At 41.6% G+C, this 19,943-nt stretch overlaps 2 protein-coding genes across 3 annotated transcripts; one reads left to right on the top strand and one right to left on the bottom strand.

The window, feature by feature from the left end:
* The first annotated feature begins 266 nt into the window (after positions 1-266).
* On the top strand, positions 267-15,232 carry adgrg4b (adhesion G protein-coupled receptor G4b). Its single transcript, XM_077505956.1, has 31 exons — positions 267-350; positions 449-539; positions 623-750; positions 1,585-1,822; positions 1,885-2,142; positions 2,524-2,621; positions 2,707-2,768; positions 2,848-2,883; positions 2,952-3,109; positions 3,181-3,288; positions 4,233-4,309; positions 4,390-4,457; positions 4,536-4,581; positions 4,780-4,799; positions 5,540-5,688; positions 5,775-5,904; positions 7,446-7,546; positions 7,629-7,836; positions 8,365-8,533; positions 9,174-9,311; positions 9,400-9,525; positions 9,604-9,649; positions 9,719-9,822; positions 11,206-11,327; positions 11,398-11,666; positions 11,846-11,960; positions 12,041-12,119; positions 12,216-12,417; positions 13,077-13,178; positions 13,267-13,425; positions 14,415-15,232. The coding sequence occupies exons 2-31, from the start codon at positions 461-463 to the stop codon at positions 14,552-14,554; spliced, it is 3,735 nt and encodes a 1,244-aa protein (XP_077362082.1). The 5' UTR covers positions 267-350; positions 449-460; the 3' UTR covers positions 14,555-15,232.
* On the bottom strand, positions 15,215-19,322 carry adad2 (adenosine deaminase domain containing 2). 2 transcript variants are annotated; one of them, XM_077505965.1, is made up of 12 exons: positions 19,162-19,322; positions 18,842-18,931; positions 18,593-18,698; positions 18,423-18,510; positions 18,272-18,346; positions 17,813-17,941; positions 17,575-17,716; positions 17,327-17,497; positions 16,662-16,876; positions 16,347-16,581; positions 15,597-15,729; positions 15,215-15,524 (listed from the first exon to the last, which is right to left on the bottom strand). In XM_077505965.1, the coding sequence occupies exons 2-12, from the start codon at positions 18,925-18,927 to the stop codon at positions 15,414-15,416; spliced, it is 1,491 nt and encodes a 496-aa protein (XP_077362091.1). In that variant the 5' UTR covers positions 18,928-18,931; positions 19,162-19,322; the 3' UTR covers positions 15,215-15,413. The 2 variants fall into 2 exon arrangements, with proteins under 2 accessions (XP_077362091.1, XP_077362090.1); XM_077505964.1 differs by having other exon boundaries at positions 15,215-15,729.
* Between the last annotated feature and the right edge of the window lie 621 nt (positions 19,323-19,943).

The raw sequence follows: 19,943 nt of genomic DNA, 5'->3' as shown, positions 1-19,943 counted from the left end.
GAGAACTGTTGCGTCATGTTCCAATGGCTTAATTTATTTATTTATTTTTACTCCATTACAGTAAGTAGAATTCAGCTGTATTTCATTATGTTAATACATTTGAATGTCATTTTTTACAAGTGTCTGTTTTAAAACAAATGTCAACATTTTAATTGACTAATGACTTACTAAGTGATTGATTTCTATATTCCATAAAAAGCTGGTAATGATTGACGTCACCTGTAAAGTTTGTGTACATTACGTGTATCGGTTCCTCTTTTTTTTTTTTTTTTTTTTTCTCTGCTTGACTGCTCTCATCGTCGTCCTCGTAAACGCGCTCAAACGGCACAGCTAGCAGGAATCGTTAACCGGTAAGTGTTCAATGTTCGCACCTGTACGTTAAAAACTGTTGAGTTGACTTTACTTTGGACTGTGACGTCATGTTTTGTTATTTTATTTTTTTAAATAGATTTCAAACGAAATGACTTTTCGAGGCAAAATATTCAACATGGCGGTCAGCGTGACTCTGCTGATCAATGTTGCCACTTCAGTGATGCGAGGTATGAAATGTAGTTGTTTGTTGTTGTACTTCCTCCTCGGTTCTAAAATGACCGATTGCTCGAAGTTTGCGTGCACTTTTCAGCGCCTCTGCTGAGCCTGTGGGGCAACGTGGCCCAATTCAGCGCCGGCTGCACGCATTGGAAACTGGAAGCTGACGTCTTCATCCCGACCTTGGATCAGTTGACAGTCTGCCTCCACCTCAAGTTCAAGGTCAACCGCATCTTTGGATTGCTGCTTGACGCTTTACTTGTTATTCATAGATTCGATTGCTCAGGAGAGATGTAGCGTTAGTGGCACGCGGGCTCCCTCTGGTGGTATGCAAAGGTTAAGCAACAGTGATGTAAGAATGCTCGTTTTTTTTTTTGCCTGAATATGTAGAAAAGGTACGTGTCTATTTATTTGCATTAATGTTTTTTTTTTATTTTTATTTTTTACCTTTTTTGAGAATATAACGTTATATTACTTATGTACATTACATTTTCAATTTATTTAATTTTCCTATATTTAAGATTGCATTTGAGCTGAAATAATTTCAAGATCATTTTGTTTTCGCTCTATCTTTGCTAGCTTAGCTCATCAATTTTAGCTAGCTAGCTAGCTAGCTACTTAGCCTATGTACCAAATTATTAACACATTTAAATATTCAATACATTGTCAAACCAAGTTTTACTTAACACTTTTATTATTATTGTTATTATTATAAGCTAGCTACTTAGCTTATCAATTTTAGTTAGCTAGGTAGCTACTTAACCTATGTATATTATCAACACATTTAAATGCCATCGATATTAAAATAATCAATACATTGTCAAGCCAAGTTTTACTTAACATTATTATTCTTATTCTTATTCTTGTTATTATTATTATTATTATTATAAGCTAACTATCTTAGCTAGCCATTTAGCATAATTATTTTAGGCATTTTTTGCTATTGACGTAGCTCATTTTAACTATTTAACCTCTCTGTTGACACATTTGACAAAGAAATGCTGTATGGATATGTTATTTAAAAAAAAAAAAAAATGAATGCAATGTTCTTTGAAGGCTGAAGGAAGCGGCGCATGGAGCGCCTTCATGTACCACCATCCCGAGGTGGAGTGCGCCATTTTAGGTTTGGGTGGGCGGGAGGATGCGGTGGTGGTGTGGTTGCTAGGCAACGAGTGGACGACGGCCTCCGTCGGCCTGGCTCCGAGACAGTGGCACTCGTTATGTCTCACCTGGTCGCACGCTCGAGACACGCCCACGCTGTACGTCAACGGAAGCGAGACCGAGCTCGAGGCTGGTAAGTCAACTTTAGCACGTCACCAAAACAAAACGTTTTTGAGGACCAACTTTGCTGTGCAGGTGATGACGACATCACGTCGTCCGCCTCATGCTGCGAGATGGCCGCCAACGGGACGCTGACGCTGGGCGTGGCCCGGCGTGTCGGTCCGTGCGGCGACCTTTTGGCCAGCTTGTCTCTCTTCCGCGTGTGGGGGCGACGACGCAGCGGACAGGAAGTGAAGGCGGCGCCGTGCAGCGAGGGGGATGTGCTGCCATGGAGCAGGGAGCAGTGGGACACGCGCGTGTGTGCGCCCATACCTGATCGCACGCTCACCTGTGGTCAGCAGCGACAGCAACATAACATCCTTTCGACGTTACACACGTCCGTCCGTCCAACATTTGTCAATCCATCATAATCCATCATCTATACATTCTTCTATCCATCCATCCATCATTAGTCCATCCATCCATCCATTGTCTGTCCATCCAATCCAACATTTGTCTCTCCATAAGCTTCTGTCTGTTTAGCACCACAACAACCTTCTCTTCTTTTCCTACGATTAAACGTAAGTCGGGCTTTCCCGGGATTTGAACCCAGGACTTCTCGCACCCGACGCGAGAATCATACGTCCAGATCAACAAGCCACACTCAACTTTTCAAGATTGTTTTTCAGATTGCAAGCTCTCACCAAAAAATGTCCTTGCTTGTCGTAACGGCAGAGTGGTCCATTTACAAGGTGAGCCTGAAGTTCATCATCATTCGCGCCGACGGCAACAACACGGAGCACTACACAGCCAGAGACATCGCGCACCGATGGGTAGAAGTGCAAAACATTTACCGACATCACAAACGACATTTTGTAAGCCCAACAACATCAAAAAGCGCATTTGTGTCCGTTTCAGCTCGAAGCTGTGTTGCCTTCAGAAATCTATTTGCATCAAGTGTCCGTGTCGGAAGCAAGCAGGTGGGACCACGTTTGCACTTTTCAATTCTTCCGACCAGTAAATGTGATCTGAACATCAGTTTCCCATTATTTGGATCAGATCCAGTGCAGAAGAAGCCTCTTCCAGTATGAACAGGTGAGAAATGTGACATCAATCTAAACAGAAAGTCATAAATCGAAAATGTTGACGCGTGTGTTGCCAAGTTTTTCCCTGCTGGCGTACGTGAACGTCATCCCCGGAACGGACGTGGCGGCCGTGCAGCAAACGATTCGCACCAAACTGGCTCCCGCCTACACATTGGGACCCAGCGGTCTGGTCCAGGTGCAGGCTGACAAAGCCAGCATACAAACCACGCCCGTCGGTAGGAGAGCAGATGGAGGGGGCTGACTTGTTACCATGACAACAGGCGCTAATTGTCTTCGGCGCCTTCAGACGCTTTCCCCTCCAATTCGACGTCGCCCGCCGTGCCCACGACGCGTCGTCCTGTCACCACGTCAACGCTCGCGGCTTCCTCCACGCAAACATCCGCCAACATCTCAGGTCAGTGCGTCATGAAGATCAAGTAGGTCCACATTCATCTGAGGACAATTTATGACAAAATAGTCACACAAAATTTTTGTGGGATTTATTTTTATTTTTTTTACATTTGGTAAGACTATATTTTGAGGGTTTTTTTTTCTAGAAAATATAATATAGACGATCTCTCAGCTCTAAATGATTTTTTTTAAATAAAATTGAGAGATTTTAGTAGGATTTTCCTCCAATTTTATAGATAAACTCAACACGAGTAGATTTTTTTTAAAACAAAATATTTAATTTTAGTAGGATTTTTTTCTCTCCAGAAAATAGATATTCTCTACAGTAGATGTATTTTTCAAAATAAAATTGCAAGATATTATTAGGATTTTGCTCCAATTTTATAGATAAACTCACAACACTAGTAGATTGTTTTTTTTTTTAAACAAAATATTAAATTTTAGTAGGATTAGTAGGATTTTTTTGTCACATTGTTTTTGGAAAGTATTTTAATTTTTGATTGACGTTCTCTCAAGATTTTACTAGGATTTTTCCAAAGAAAATACACAAATATTACTATTATTTATTATTTCTTGTATCTATAGATTTTGTAGTTTATTTAAAACCAATATATATATATATATGTTTGCACAAGATTAGTTCATTTTCAGTAAATCAAAGTTAAATGAGATTTTTGTTGGATTTTGTAGGACAAAATGATCTCTCAAGACAATTGATATTTTTGTACAAAATTTGCACAAAAAGATGGACATATTTCCATTCTCACAAGAATTTCGTAGGATTTTCCACAAAATCTTTTCTTCAAACAGATCATCAAATAACACTTTGGTAGGATTTTTTGTTGTTGCTTTTTTTTATTTTTTAACAAAATCTCACGCAACTTTAGTAGGTCCAGTATTTTGAGATGAATGATCTGTGATGTTAATTGATTTTTCCATCCCTTGAAGAGCTGTTCTATGAGGTTCAGGCCACGGTGTCCATCACGGGAGAATGTGAGAGCCCGCAGCTTCTCGTCAGCACGTGGGTGAGCCCATCAGCCTTTTCCCAATCGACGCTCGATTAGCTTTGCCTGGATGAAATAGTTTGGAAAATGGTTGTTCGCAGCTCAACGACATTCTGTCCGATCACATGATGCTGGTGTTCGGCCTCCAGGTGCTCCCCGAAGATCTCAGGTGTGCTCACGTGCTTCCCGTTCACGCCAAAATCAGCATTAAAAAAAAAAATCCTGTTCTTTTTAATCTCCCCCGCAGACGTAAACGCGCCCTCACGTACTCGGACTTGTCTACTTCTGATGAGGTAAGACGACATTACTCAAATAGTTGCTGATATTAGAATACTCATATTGAAGTTATTCATGTCAAAAATGTCTTTTATGGCTGTTGAATTCAATAACTGTATTTGGTGAATGTGCAAAATGCGCAGTTGCGATTCAATGTTGTATATTTCTTCTTCACCTTCCGTCAATATTTTCTTCTTCTTTTTTTCCCCCGCCAGGTGTCTGCAAACGTGTCCAGGTGCGCATGTTGGAGCTGGCATAAATTTCATTGATGACAATTTTAACACATTTTTGGTTTGGTGGATTTTGCTCAATATGAATTGATTTCACAGCACTTTATTTTATACAAAATACTAATTTTAAATCAATTATTCCTTAAATCCGATGTGGGCGGAAAAAAAACATTTTTAGCAGGATTTTCTATTTTAGCAATATTTTGTTCAAAATTGAGAACTGGTATATATATATATGCGCTCGTAAGACTTTATTTGGACCAAAATAGATGTCAATTATTTTTAGTAGGATTTTCTACAAAATCTCTTGATTCTTTGACCAAAAATTAGTGGGATTTTTTTCACGATATATTGATTTTATTTATTTATTTATTTTTTTAAACAAAATAGATGTAGTTTGCACAAAATGAATTATGTTATAATATGTAATAATAATGTTATTACATAATTTAGTAAGATTTTTTTGTTTGTAAAATTAATATGGTAGATGTTGTCTAAAATATACAGATGCTCTCACAATAATTTACCGGTAGTAAGATTTTAACATAATGTATTGTTTTCAGTGTTTTCATTTTTCAAAATACTGGTAGATATTATGATGAGACTTTGGAGGGATTTTGTCAAACAACAAAAGAACAAATATTTTCTACCAAATGAATATAATGAGACTTTAGCCGACTTTTTTTTTTTTTTTTTTTTAATTCCAAATGAGTAGTTTTTGTCCCAATCAACCTTTTTATTGCAGACTGGCGAGTTTCATCTTCCAGGTTGAGGCGACGTCATCGCCCGTCAACGCTCAGAAAACGGAAGCTCTGATTCGAGACCTGCTCCTGACGCCTTACGTGCAAGGTCCCGTCTCCATAGAAACCCAGGATGTGCAAATAAGTCGCATACGTAAGCAAGCAAGCAAGCGGAGGTCAAAGGTTGAAGGCTTGACGAATGGATCAACTTTTTTCTTTCTTCCGTTTGACTGACGTCAGTGGACGCGACGTGCGACGCGGAGAGTCAGCAAACGAGAAAAGGGCTCTTTGAGTGGCCCGACACGCCCGGCGGGGAAAACAGCACTCGGCCGTGTCCCAAAAACACGCAACGCCACGCCACCAGACATTGGTGAGAAGCGCACACGCGTCGCTCGCAAAATCATTTCACGAGGATCCTTTATTTCGTTATTTTTCCCCAAGAAAAAATGAAACAAAATCTGATGGGATTTTGGACAGATTTCTACGAAATCTCACGGAATAGTAGTGTTAATTTCGTCAACGAAAACGAAACCAAAATAATTTGGTCAACGCACGTTTTTCATCAGACTAAAACTCGACTAGACTTCATGTTCTTGTTGTACCCGATTTGGCCACTTAGGGGCAGTGTTGTTCCGCGCGTTCTGATACACAGTTAAGTTGTCGCCGCATTAGAGAGTAGAAGGAGAAAGTCACGATCAAGTTGATTTATTTTTATTTTTTTTAGCATATACCGGTGAGTCATGTGAAGATGCTTCTCTGTTTACATTTCCTGAAGCGTTTTGTATGAATAGCCATTTATTTTGAGGGGTAAAAGTGCCGCGAGTAGCAGGCTAATTAGCATTAGCAAGTTAGACTGAACTGCAGTCGATCATTTGCTATCTAAAAAAAATGAAGCAGAAATCATTGTTAATCAAATCACTTTAAATCAAAAATCGGTTCTGACTCGAAAGATTCCCACCCCTGGTTTGTGTCTGATTTCCGACCAGATTCTCACGAGAAACAAATTGCAAAGAAAATGAAGTTAGCGCCCTCGTGAAACGACAAGCGGCTCTTTAAATTCTCTTGCGTCAACACGAACGCTTCAATAAAATGTGCGCTTGTGAGCGGCGATGACTTCCGCTGGTACATATTGACACGATGGGCGCCTTCGCTCTTGCATGTTGACGACGGCAGTAAAAACATTCATCACAAGCTTCGAAGCGTACAGACGCGTTCTTTCGTCTTTTATCCAGAAGATAAGAAATCCGCAACAGTGTTCGTCTTGACAAGAAATTGTCGTTTTTTTTGACTCAAATGAATGGATGTTTTAGTCATAATGTCGTCATTGGATTGTACACGTAATTTCCTTCAGCATACATTTGTATTGTTTATTTATTACATTCTGTTATACAGAAAATAACACTTGTTTGAAAGTGTAACACACAAGACACAGTGACGTCTGTTTTAAATGAAACATGTTGAACTGACAATATGCCGTCTTAAAACTTAGTTTTCAGCTAAATTAAAAAAAAAAAAAAAGTTTAAAAAGTTTGCTTAATTGCTTGAGATTAATCTTACATCTGCACAATGAATGTAAACTCGGAGTTTGATGATATATATATCGATATCGCAATAATTCGTGATACTTTGTCTCCCGATAGATTAATCAATACGCCTACTCAAGTAGAATATACAAAATATTATTATTTTACGATTAGTTTTATCGTAGATTATTGTGGCTTTACCACCTGACTAATATATTGATATTCGCGTCATATTGTGAGATCATCATTATTGTGAGCCTCAATTTTGGTCACTGTGTTAGTGTGTCAATTTGTTGTGGGAGGTGAAATTGGGAAGCCTCAAAGGCGACTTATTAGTGATATGAATATGAATGGCCTCCTCCTCCTCGTCAATGTGTTTTTTGTTTAGCAAGCTGAGCCTGAGCACGGGATGGATGGCCCCAAATCTGCAAGAGTGCCACCTAGTGGTGGAAACCATCCCCGATCTGGACCACGTGGACGTGACTCCCGGTCGGTGGCGACGCCAAACTCACAATCTCGCTCGTCAGCGTCATTTTCATGTAACGAGGCGAGCCACCTGTTTGGCGTCCAGAGACGGCGCTGGACGTGGTGGAGATGATGTCGAGTTTGCTGAGCAACCGCTCGGAGCTGGACCGTCCCGAGATGGTCACGCTGCTGGCCAAGATGGAGGACGTGCTGGGCGTGGTCGGGCCGCTGACGCCCCGCCTGGGACAAGCGCTCGTCGACGCCGTCTCCGACATCCTGCGATCCGACAGCTGCTTCCTGCCATTCACCAACGCGTAACCAAAAGCACAATTCAAACAAACAAATTGTCTTATAATCAGGGTTATTGTAGCTTGGGAATTTTTCACGTGATTTGGTTTTGAGTTTTGTTTTTTAAATTGAGTTCGTTTTAATTCATTTTCAGGCTGGTTTTGTTAGTTTTTATCCGTTTTATTTCTTTAAGAAATGCTTAGTTTAGTTTTAGTTGTTTTTAAAAAAAATGTGTATTATGCATAATTAAAAAAAAAAAAACCCAGCATGGAGCGACGTCATCTTTTGGTGCTCTTCTATTGGCTGCTGCGAGATGATGTCGCTTCTGTGTGACACACTTTCAAACGTCCTTTTTTCTGGTTAATATCAAAATAAATCGACTTCAAATCATATTTCAAATCATCCCCAAAGGCTCATGCATTCAAGGAATTACCAAAGACCAAGGACATTTTTGCTATCATTTTAGTGAATTTTATGAACATAAAACGTAGTTTCCGTTAGCTTTGTCAGCATTTTAACGAAGTAAAATAAGCTTGCTTATGATCGTCGTGCAGGATTGTGAACATCACGGAGGCGGTGGGAGACGGCATGGTGGGATTTCAGGACTCGGCCACGCTGGTGGCACCGGCCGTGGCCGTCTCCATGGTGGACGTGGCCCCCGGCGGCCATTTTGCCGGTTTGACTTTTGGGGTGTCGTCTGACGGGGTCGGCTCCAAACCTCAGGTTAGCCCGCACAACAAATGATCACGACATTTCTGATTTTGCACTAAAATATTAAGTAGGTCACAAGATCTGAGTTGCGTACATGTGTAAAATCAAAATATACTGTTGGGATATGCAATCGTTTAAGCTTAAGATGTCAAACATCCGGCCCGTGGGCCAGAAGTGGCCCGTCAGTGGGGTCGCAAAAAAGCAGTTGTCGGTCAAAAGAACTGTTGTAGCTAATTTTGTCCACTAGAGGGCACACTGATGATCACTTTGATGACATTCCAAAATATCATTTTGTGAATAAATTTCAGATTACTCTGCAGTAAGAGAATAATACATGAGAATATTTTCACACTGTACTTTTAATTTCCGCGCACAATTTCCCACCTCGTTCGTTTTTTTATATTTATTGCGTCACAGACATGTTTAAGATAAGGCCCCTTGAATTCAATTGAATTTGACACCCCTGGTTTAAGCGAATTATGCTAGAAACATGATCAACAATTTTGTATAAAACAAGTCAGAAAATTGGGTCAAATCGACCCATAAAGTGTACAAAGGGTCCGTTTTTGCTCCATAATTGTTTTACTTTTTTCCGAGTATACCTGATAAAATTTTTGAAAATGCAACGGCAGCCCATGTGTTTATGTTCCAGATTTTCCTGAACAAGTTCCCCGTGAGAGACACGGTGGCGTTCATGTCTTTACCTCCCATCCTGCAACAAAGCTTCCCGCGCGGCCTCAACCCGTTGAGGGTCCAGTTTCAGTTCTACGGCATCCCGGAGCTCTTCGAGGTATTTATTTATTTATTTTTGCGCATCCTCACGTGGACCGTCATGTCCACCACGAACTGACACTCGATTCTCGACATTGGATCTCCAGAACCATCGCGAGGATCGGATCCTCAACAGCTTCGTGGTATCGGCCAGCGTCAGCAACTGCTCCGCCCCCATCCGGGACCTCCCACAAGACGTCCTCGTCACGCTGCGCCATTTGCGACCCAAACCCGTACGAGCCAGCGCGACCGGCGTCATCCGTGTTTGGATGTTCCAACGATGCTTGAACGCGCTCCGATTGTTGTTTCAGCCCCACGTGGACACGCGCTGTGTGTATTGGAACTTCAACGACAACGGCAAGCAGTCACACACACACACAAAAAAATCCCGATTTGTTCTGATTTTGAAGTGCGTGCGTGCGCCAGACGGACGCGGAGGCTGGAACTCTCGCGGCTGCAGAAAACACAACAGCAGCGTCGACTTCACCACGTGCCTGTGTGATCATCTCACGCACTTTGGACTTCTTCTGGTAAAAAAAAAAAAAAAAAAACGAGCCTGTGGGGATGATTTGAAATGTGATTTACAGTCGATTTATTTTGATATTAATTGGAAAAGGGACGATTGAAAATGTGTCACACAGAAGTCGAGCAGCAGCCAAAGAAAAGCACCTTCAAATGACGTCGCTCCCATGCTGGTTTTTGAATATTGCACACAAGTTATAAATATTTAAAAAAAAATAAAAATAAAACTAATACTGAAACTAACTCAAACTAAGCATTTTTTAAATAACTAAAGCTACTAAAAAACACTCTGAAAACTAATTAAAACTAACTAAATAAAATCAAAACTAAATCAAATCTAACTCAAATGAAAAATTCCCAAACTATAATAACTCCGGTTTTAACACATAATGCGTTGTTTATTAACAACATACAAAAACATTCAAAGTTTATGAACTATATTTTTTTATCATTTTAACATGAATGAAATGTGCATGCATACACTTGGTTCGTTTAACTCATTTAAGGAACAAGTCATATTTTGTCACCTTATTTCATTTTCCACACACCATGGAAAAAAATAAACACATTGAATGAATAATAACTTAATGAATTTGTAACATTATGTTATTAAATCCCAGACTAAAAACGTTTTGCGTGTGTGATGTTGAAATATCGGATTTTGAAATCTCTCCTTTTAATTTGGGAGGCCTTGCCGTACTTCCTGCTTCCTGTTTCACATCTCCGTTCGTCATTCAGCTCACGCAAAACAACGTTAGCTTATTGATGTCCGTCCAAAACAATCTAGCAGAATATAAAAGTTATTTTAAGCAGTCACTCACGTCTCACGGGGACTTTGCCAAAAAGTTGTCGTCTCGATTGGACTCTTCTTCTCCAGACACCTAGTGAGATGGATTACAACATTTTGTCATACATAGCGCCACCTAATGTGCAGGAGGGACATAACAATTAGTGTAATATGTCACATGTAATAAATAATACATTTGTTTGTTACTCCTACTACTACATTATTTACAGCCACATAATGTTATTAAAACTCCCACTTGTCGACTAAAAAGGTTTTAATCTATACTTTTAATTTGGTGGCCGCTCCTTACTTCCTGCTTCACATCGCCGTTCGTCATTCAGCTCATGCGTTTATTTTCAGCTTGCGCCAAACAACGTTAACTTATTGATGTCCGTCCAAAACAAAAAAGTTATTTTTAAACGGTCACTCGCGGATTCTTCTTCTCCAGACTCCTAGTGAAGGTTCATGACGATATTTTGTGGTCCATAGCACCATCTACTGTGCGGGAGGGGAATGGCAATTAGTAGGCGTCTGATTGGGAAAAAAATTTAAAAAAAATACAGACATTTGAGGGGGCGGGGTCGTGTGCATGTTTTGTGTCCAGGATGTTTCCAGGTCTCCTGTGGACGAAGCGAACGCGCATGCGTTGACAGTCATCACTTACGTCGGCTGTGGAGTCTCCTCACTGTTTTTGGGGATCACTGTCCTCACCTACACGGCTTTTGAGTAAGACTCCAAAAACGACGAGGGTCACTTGTCACTTGACGTCACCATCTTGCTTTTTCCCTCCTTTCAGGAAGCTGCGTGGCGATTACCCGTCTCGGATCCTCATCAACCTTTGCGTGGCCCTGCTGGGCCTCAACTTGTCCTTCCTGCTGGACTCGTGGCTGTCGTCGTGGGGCGCGGAAGCGCTGTGCGTGGCCGCCGCCGCCGCGCTGCATTACTTCCTGCTGGCGTCCTTCACCTGGATGGGACTGGAGGGCCTCAACATGTACTTCGCCCTCGTCAAGGTCTTCAACGTCTACGTGCCGGCGTACATGCTCAAGTTTTGTGCGCTGGGATGGGGTGAGTCATCATGAAAAAAACAACTATATAAAACATAAAAAAAAAAAAAAAAAAAAAAGTGCACTCACCGGTCACTTCATTTGGTGAAAGACATAATAATACTAATAATAATAATAACAATAATGATGATGATGATTTTTTTTCCCTAACTGATGTTTATTTCCGAATCGGACTTGTAGGAATTCCGCTGGCGATTTGCGCGCTGGTGCTGATTGTGAAGCGAGACGCTTACGGCGGTCTCGTGGACGCCGTCACTCGGAGCAGCCTGGCGCCGCTCGACAACTCCCACGACTTGTACGCGCAATTTTTTTGACACGTGGCCCAAATCGTGCACCTTTTGCGCCGACTTAATATTCCCGTTTTTCCTTGCGCAGCTGCTGGCTGCAGGACGACGTGACTTTCTACGTGTCTGTGGTGGCGTACGCCTTGCTGGTCTTTCTTTTCAATATCGCCGTAAGCTTCAAAATACAAAAATGATTCCAAAGAAATGAAATGACGGCGACACAAAATGGAATAATTGCCCCCAAATTGTGCTTTTGCTTGTGTCAGGTTTTTGTGGTGGTCCTCAGGCAGATTCGCCACATGCGTGCCAAAAGTCCCGCCGTGGCCCGCGGGGGTCTGATGCGCGACCTGAAGGGGGTCGCCACTCTCACTCTGTTACTCGGACTCACCTGGACCAGCGGCTTTTTTACCTGGGGGCCGGCCCGGGTGGTCCTGCTCTACATCTTCTCCATACTCAACTCCTTTCAAGGTAAACACGAGATGTTTTAGCAAAATAAAAACGGATATCAAAAAATATAATTCAAAAATCAAATACAAAATATATATATATATATATATATATATATATATATATATATATATGAATGGAAATAACAAAAAATATGCATAAAGTAAAAATAAATACAAAAATGACAAGAATTAAATAAATATTTGGGAGAGCAGTGCGCTTTTTATTTATTGATTGATATTTAATTCTATTTATATATTTGTTTTTTTGTTCATTTTATTTCCACATTTTTAGTTTTTTGAATCTCGTTTTTTGTTTTTGTATTTTTCTTTTTTTTTAATTTGTTTATGCATATATATTTTTGTTCTTTTTATTTCGACAATTTTAGATTTTGGAATCTAGTTTTTTATTTTTATATATATTTTTTAAATTTGTTTATCGATACCTCGTTTTTTTAATTGTGTGTTTAAAAAAATATGGATTTATATTTTTTATTTTTATTTCCATTTTTATTTTTTTTTGTATTTAATTTTTGAATTATTTTTTTTATGTCTGTTTTTATTTTGGATTGATTTATTTTTAATTTTGGTTGTTTGGTCCTCCACAGAGACAAGAACCCAACGAAAGATCCTGTTCAATCTGCCGATTGCGTCTATTGATTGTTGTTGTTTTTTTTCCAGGGATTTTCATCTTTCTCTTCCACTGCCTGATGAAAGAAAACGTCCGACGACAGTGGCGGCTTCACCTGTGCTTTGGCAAATTCCGGCCCGAGGAAAACTCCGGTACACCTTGTCCGTCGTCTCTCGCAGGAATCCGACAAGCCGACTCTCTAAAGAGACACTGACGTGGGTTCTCGTTGTCGTCGTGTAGATTGGAGCCACACGGCGACTGCCGTTGCCAAAGCGGGATCGCACCCCCTCAACGCCGGCGTGCCGTCGCTGCGCTCCGTCGAGTCCAATTCCACTGAAAGCACGTCGGCGTCCTCGGAGTCCGGCCGCGGGGCCTCGTCCTACAAGAGGCCTGACTTGGGTCCGTGCAAAAAGCAACCACCACTCACTCACTTGTCACCTTGATGTCGTTGGTGCCTTCGAGACGAGCATGGGTGCAGTTCTTAACCTGGGTTCCATCAAATCTGTGCTGCGCTCAGTAATTGACTTGTGTGGCTGTTGTGATGGTTTATTATTGTAAAACTAACTTATGTCGAGCAAAACATGCACAAGAGGAACGTATGGTGTTCCGCAGGGTTCAATCCTGGGGCCTCTGCGGTTTTCATTGTGTCTTCTTTCCTGGGTTCCACCTGAAGAAAACAGCTGTGGTTGTTTTCAAGTGTCGATTGGAGTGATGGCCGCCATTTGACAAGATCTATTTTCATTGTTCACTTGTTGATTTTCCAGGATGATAAAAAAAAAAACAGGGGTGGGAATCGTCGAATGTCTCACAAATCGATTCAGATTTTTGGGTCCGCGATTTGACTCAGAATCAACTTTCTGTTAAAGAAGATTTGATTGAAAAATTATTTCTGCTTCATTTTATAGATGAGCAAAGAATCGTCACGATCTACTCCAGTCTGACTCGCTAATGCTAATTAGCGCTCTACTCGCTAATCCTAATTTGCGCTCTACTCACGGCACTTTTATCACTCAAAAGAGCGGCTATTCATACAAAATACTTCAGGAATGGACAGATAAGCATCTTAACATGACTCACCGGCATATGCTCTTGCTAGAATGCCAAAAAAATCAACTTTTATGGGTATAACTTGATCGTGACTTTCTCCTTCTACTCTCTAATGTGGCTCCAACTTTACTGTGTATCAGAACGCGCGGAACCACACTGCCCCTAAGTGGCCAAATCGGGTACAACATAAACACGGAACACAAACAAGGGCAAGACAGTATCAAATCAATGAAATAAAAACGATTTTGGGACATTTAAAATGGATTCTGAATCGTACTACATGAGAAGGCCTGTGCGGTTGTTTCTTGATGAGATGTTTGATGATGATATTGATCCCACAGGTGTTTTGGTCCAGTCGCTGGTTTTCCCCCGCGCCCAGTCGAGCTATCCGGGGCCTCAGCCGGTGACCCCCGCACATGGCGGAGGAGCCCACGCCAGACGGGCAACACTCGGACCGGCGCCATCGGCACCGGACATGTAAAATTAGCTGTTGCTCATCCTCGGTAATTTGTATCATGCGCAGTTTTATTGTTCTTTGTTTTCCGCAAAGTTATCACAAATAATCATTGCGATTATGAACGCATGAACATCAGGACGAGGGAGGAGTTTGTTGCTAGGTGACTGGTGAGCAGATTGTGCCAAAGAAGCTTAGAAAAACTCTTGTAATGGAAACCTTCTATTTCACATTGGAGATTGAATTCATTTTTTTCATTTTTTACTATATTGATAACATTTTCAGTCTGCAATCACATTTTGCCATTATAGTGGTACCTTGACTTATGAGCTTGATTTGTAACTCAAAAATCATAAATACATAAAATGACATACATCAATTATCTATGGCATTTTCCATTGGTACTGACATTAAACTAGCAGCTACTTGTAAGGTGGTTTGCTTAATTTTAACGTGTAATTTTTTGGGGGGGCTTGAACGTCAATTTGTCAACAAAAAAACGATGTCGCTGCACTTTCACCCTTTGTAAAGTTCGCTGCTGCCATCTAGTGGTGGCGTGCCTTCATAACGAAGCCAAAAAATAAATTGCATAGGTTGGAGCACTTGTAAGTCAAGAGGCAGCGTACATATTGTCATTTTTGATCACTTTTTTTTGCTGGAACTTCTTTTCAACATTTGCACAATAAATTGTAAGTTTTCAAACCACGTTTATTGACATGTTGAAGCATTTCTTTGCAATCAAAAGCTCGAGAACGTTGTGCTAAACCGTAACAGATTGGGAAGCTTAAGAACAAACTAATCTATATATGTTTTTTTTTCTCCATAACAGAATTTAAATGCAGGAAACATGCAGGAGATCCGTCCGTCCGTCCGTCCGTCCGTCCGTTCAGGCGCTAAAGAAGTCGACCAGCTTTTTGGAATTCCACGGTCCGCAGTGGTTGCTGAGGAAGTGCTGCTTGACGAGCTCCTTGATGGTCTGGTAGACGCCCGCCTCCACCTGATGCGCGCGCACGCACGCAAAGATGAACACACGCACGCATCCACATGATGAGTTCATCTGGAGACTCACCTTGACGTGATGGTAGTCGGGCAGATCGCGAAGGTAGGCGTGGCCGCCCAGCTGAGCCACTTTGCGGAAGTAACTGTAGAACGCCCGCTTGCACAGCCTGCTGGAGAAGCCGGCCCCGCTCATGGACGGAGAACTGCGAGTCAGTGTGCTCATTTCGTCAACACACATTTTTCACATGATTAAAACTAGACTAAAACCTCATTAATAAACAATATGCGGGACTAAATCAGCATGCGTTTTCGTCGACTAATGAAGACGAGCCGAAAATGTACTTGACTTCATAAAAACTGGACTAAAATCCATGGACATTTTATTTTGTTAACAATAATGAGAGGAAAATGACGTGATTTTGTAAAATCTTGACTCTGCTAATCTGTCACAGTGACACGCCCCCTTTTAAATCTGCAGCAAGCGAGTGCAACATGGGACAGACAGGAGGTGGATTCACGGTCAAAGGTTAAAAAAAAATATATATATATAGTTATTAGGTAACATTAATCCAACAACTATAACGTTCCAACAATAATATTAATTCAATCGCTAACTAATGCTAGCTAATTTACTAGCTCGTAGCATGGAGTCGTAGTAGCCACTTGTTGATATACTCTCATTGTGTGTCGAGTTGTTTTTCATCAAAAATATGAGAGAAAATTTGATGTGAAATAGTTTTACAGCTGAAATATTCAACATAATCTGCTGGCAAAAAAACAAAACAAAAAAAAACAAAAACAAAACCTGACGTCAGCTCACCTGTGGTCAAGGAAGCCTTTGCTGGGGTCCACCACCTCCACGTCTCCATCCCCGAGGCACCAGTTGACGCTGAGCACGTCGCGCTGCGGCGACGCCTCGACGGGCCGAACCTCCTCGCAGCACAGAAAGCGCGTGCGGAATTTCTTGTAGAACGGCGGCAGGATGTCCTCCCAGCCGTCGCCCAGACACTCGGCGGTGATGTCCGACAAGCGGTCGGCGTACAGCTTCTGGCCTCCTGCGTCCGCGCGTCACGTCACAACGTCACAACTTGACCCCAATCGAGCGAGCAGACTTGACGACGGCCACGCGGTTTACCGAGCACCATGCTTGTGATGTAAAGCGGCCGGATGAAGTGGCTGAGCAGAGCGCCCTGCACGCCCACCAAGGTCCACAGACACAGCTTGTCGGTGGGCGAGACGCAGCACACCTTGGACGCCCAGTGGCTCGGGTTCAGGTGGGCGGCCGGCACCAGTAAGCTCTTGGCGTGGTACTGCAGCTTCACGGGGGTCCGAGTGTTGAAGGCGGAGCCCCTTTTTAGATGGAAAACAAAACGGGCGCGGATGTCACTCATTTGCTGCTCATTGGTTCAAACGATGTATTAGGGCCACGGAAAAATGTTCTTTTTCAGGAGGGGAGGTAATATAAAATGGCAAATCTGCAAGAAAAACAACTCAGAAACTTACAACAAATACACATAGCAAAGCTACTTTATGACAAATTTACAAAAACAAATTTACAACTTTTTTTTCTCACAAATTTGCCACTGTATAAATTCGCAAATTGACGATTTTTTTTCCTCACAAATTCGCCACTTTATGAACTCGCAAATTTACGACTTTTTCTCACAAATTTTCCACTTTATAAACTCGCAATTTTACGACTTCATAACGTGGCAAAGTTACAATGTTTTTCTTGTAATATCCCCCCCCCCCTCGAAAAGGTGGCCCTAATACGCCGTGGTTTGAAACATGTGGTCGCACCTCATGTAGAAGTCCCTGGCAGCACCTTCAGGACACAGATTTGTGTAAAGGTGTAAGCTGATGTCGTCTTTGAGCCGAAGCTGTGGCCCGTCTGCGCTGCTCTCAAATACGCACGCCTCCTTGGCCTGAGGGTCAGCGTCGAAGAAGAGCAGAAGCTGTTTGTAGAGGAACCTAACGACAAAAATACGACAAATGTGGCATCACGTCCATCCGAGGTGGCGTTTGTTTTTTTCTGCCGGCCGGCGCACCTCTGCAGCGCCCGCCTGGCGATGATCATGGCGTGGCAGTTGTGCACCATAGTCCCGTTGAAGCAAAGCCAACTGGTGCAGCAGCAGTGGCCGGTTCCCAACGCCACCACCTGGTAGTAATTGCACGAGGTCTCTGGCACTTCTATGCAAAGATACATACGAAAAGTATTGCAAAGTTCACCTGTTACTCATAGTGAATCCCAAAGTTGTTTTTGAATGTGCAAAAAGTGAAACGTACCTCTCACGAGGACAAAAGCCGCCATGTGGCTCTTGCAGTCGTGGAAAGCGGGAAGCATCTTCAGGAGGCTGTCAAATTTGTTGCTGCTTATTGCCGCCATGTGCATTTTGTGGAAGTCTGTGTCCCAAACTGAAACCACAGGGTGTAGGAAAACTCGTTGGCCAATATATAAGGTACAGCGACACAATCTCATATCAAAATTCTGCCTATACAGATGCACAATACTCTGTTTCGATTCACTGGTCGAGGGAGGTTCAATTGATAAGATTTTTCGGCTGAGTTTGCAAAATGTTCCATGAACACGGTTAGAACGTGCTTTAAGTGTGTTAACTGATCCAGCAGTTTGGACTCTGGACCAAATAATTTCATATATACTTCACTCTCAACAGGAAAACAAAATATATTTCAGTATGGTGCAACTTCTCTAGGCAATGAGACCCTTTTAAACAGGCGCTGAACCTGAATCTGGCGAATTCGAAGAAGACGGAGTTGCTTCAGTTTCAGTGGAATCCTTGTTAAGGTTAGCAGTATTAGCTGCAAACAAACACACAAAGTATTAATGATAATAAAAAAATAAACATTAACAACTAGTGTAAGTCAACGCATGAACCTTCTACAACCCCCGAGTTCAAGGGCTGCTCAACAGTGAGGTCTTCGCTAGAAGGACTGAAGAAAGCAGTCTCGTCTGGACCCTCATCCTGAAAGAATGACGACATAGAAAATTGACAGAGAACTTCAAGGAGTATTAAAAAAAATGTCTGTGTACTTTTCTCTCTTTACCTCAACTTCAAAGAAGATATCCGAATCAAGAACATTGGCATTTATGGGGGTGGACGTCATCTTCATTGGACGTGTGCCAGCTTCTTCGGTCACGTGTTCATCATCTCTGCAGTGCATATAAATAAAAACTTCACAAGTTAACGTGACAAACTGATGGTCCCATAGACCGTAAGGCAAATATTTGCGTTACAATGGGACTTAAATCAACATATACAGTTTTTGAAACTTTGAACCAAATTCGAACGCTACCCTTCTTCGGCGTCATCAAAATGCACAAAAGGCCTGTTGCAGCTCCAGCTGGCGCCTCGGCTCGGACTGCGTGTTACTTTACTCATCTTGCTGTTGTGAAGGTAAAAAAAAAAAAAGTAACAAATTTCTGTACATTTTCAGCTCAATAGCCGTTATTAACAAACTAGCAGAGTTCCAAAATTAATTCCGGCAGATTCTATTGGCGTCCATTTGTCAGAAAACTACAGTTCTAATTCTTTTGATTTCGACTCCGTATTATCTCAGTCAAATTTAATTAAAAACGGTAAATAATGAAGCAAATAGTAATTAATGCTACTCACCAATGAACGTTTTTCGTGTTTTATTCACAGGGCGCTAATTAGCTAACGGCAAAGAGAAAGGAAGACGGGAAGTCAATTGTTTACTTGCGAGTAAACGTCTCCCTGATTGGCTCAGTGTTAACCGCGGTCTGCAGGGACCAATCAGACAGCGCCTTACAGAAAGATAGTTACTTAACACAGTTAAATGCTCGTTATTTTTAGCAGTAGTTTCATGGAGTCAAACCATCCATATTTGGTGTATTAACTAAAAAGGGAAGCCCCCCTTTACAAATATGGCATTACTGTGTATATATAACGCTTTATTAAATAACTTATTGTTGGTGTATGTGTCCGTAGAACTCGCGAACTCTGGCGCCATCTTGAGTACCCTTACCAGTTTCCTTCACAAACAAAATGGCTACCGGAGGACCAAGTAAGTAGACGAGCAGTGCTAGTACATTTTTCACACCTCTGTTCCATTCCTGATAAGCATTTCGAAAACATTTCTTTACACATGTTCTCTTATATTTGCTTTACAGGTTTTTGTTGGTGTGAATGTGCATTTACACTAAATGTTCACTGTTTTGTTTAGTGATATCAGTTGAACACAACGCCATGTTAATTTCAGGCTCAAACCGTGCGTGAGTCATAATCTGAATCATAGTTTTATGTAACATCTGCCTTACTTGACTTACGTATAAATGACCAATACAGTTAATAAAGGACGTATAATCTGAGAATCTATAATGAGACTTGAACCCAGAATTGTGAGTCAGACATGCTCATCATGAAAAAAAATAAAT

Source organism: Festucalex cinctus, chromosome 18 (genome assembly GCF_051991245.1).
Source record: "Festucalex cinctus isolate MCC-2025b chromosome 18, RoL_Fcin_1.0, whole genome shotgun sequence".
In the NCBI taxonomy this organism is placed as follows: Eukaryota; Metazoa; Chordata; class Actinopteri; order Syngnathiformes; family Syngnathidae; genus Festucalex; species Festucalex cinctus.
This window is presented reverse-complemented; position numbering and strand designations above follow the sequence as displayed.

Coding starts and splice junctions, on each gene's coding strand:
- adgrg4b (XM_077505956.1), top strand. CDS start 461: ATGACTTTTCGAGGCAAAATATTCAACATGGCGGTCAGCGTGACTCTG. Junction 5,689..5,774: donor TGTGCAAATAAGTCGCATAC/GTAAGCAAGCAA, acceptor GACTGACGTCAG/TGGACGCGACGTGCGACGCG. Junction 8,534..9,173: donor GGGTCGGCTCCAAACCTCAG/GTTAGCCCGCAC, acceptor TTTATGTTCCAG/ATTTTCCTGAACAAGTTCCC.
- adad2 (XM_077505964.1), bottom strand. CDS start 18,927: ATGAGTAAAGTAACACGCAGTCCGAGCCGAGGCGCCAGCTGGAGCTGC. Junction 18,511..18,592: donor ATATCTTCTTTGAAGTTGAG/GTAAAGAGAGAA, acceptor TCATTCTTTCAG/GATGAGGGTCCAGACGAGAC. Junction 17,942..18,271: donor TTCGAATTCGCCAGATTCAG/GTTCAGCGCCTG, acceptor CTGTGGTTTCAG/TTTGGGACACAGACTTCCAC.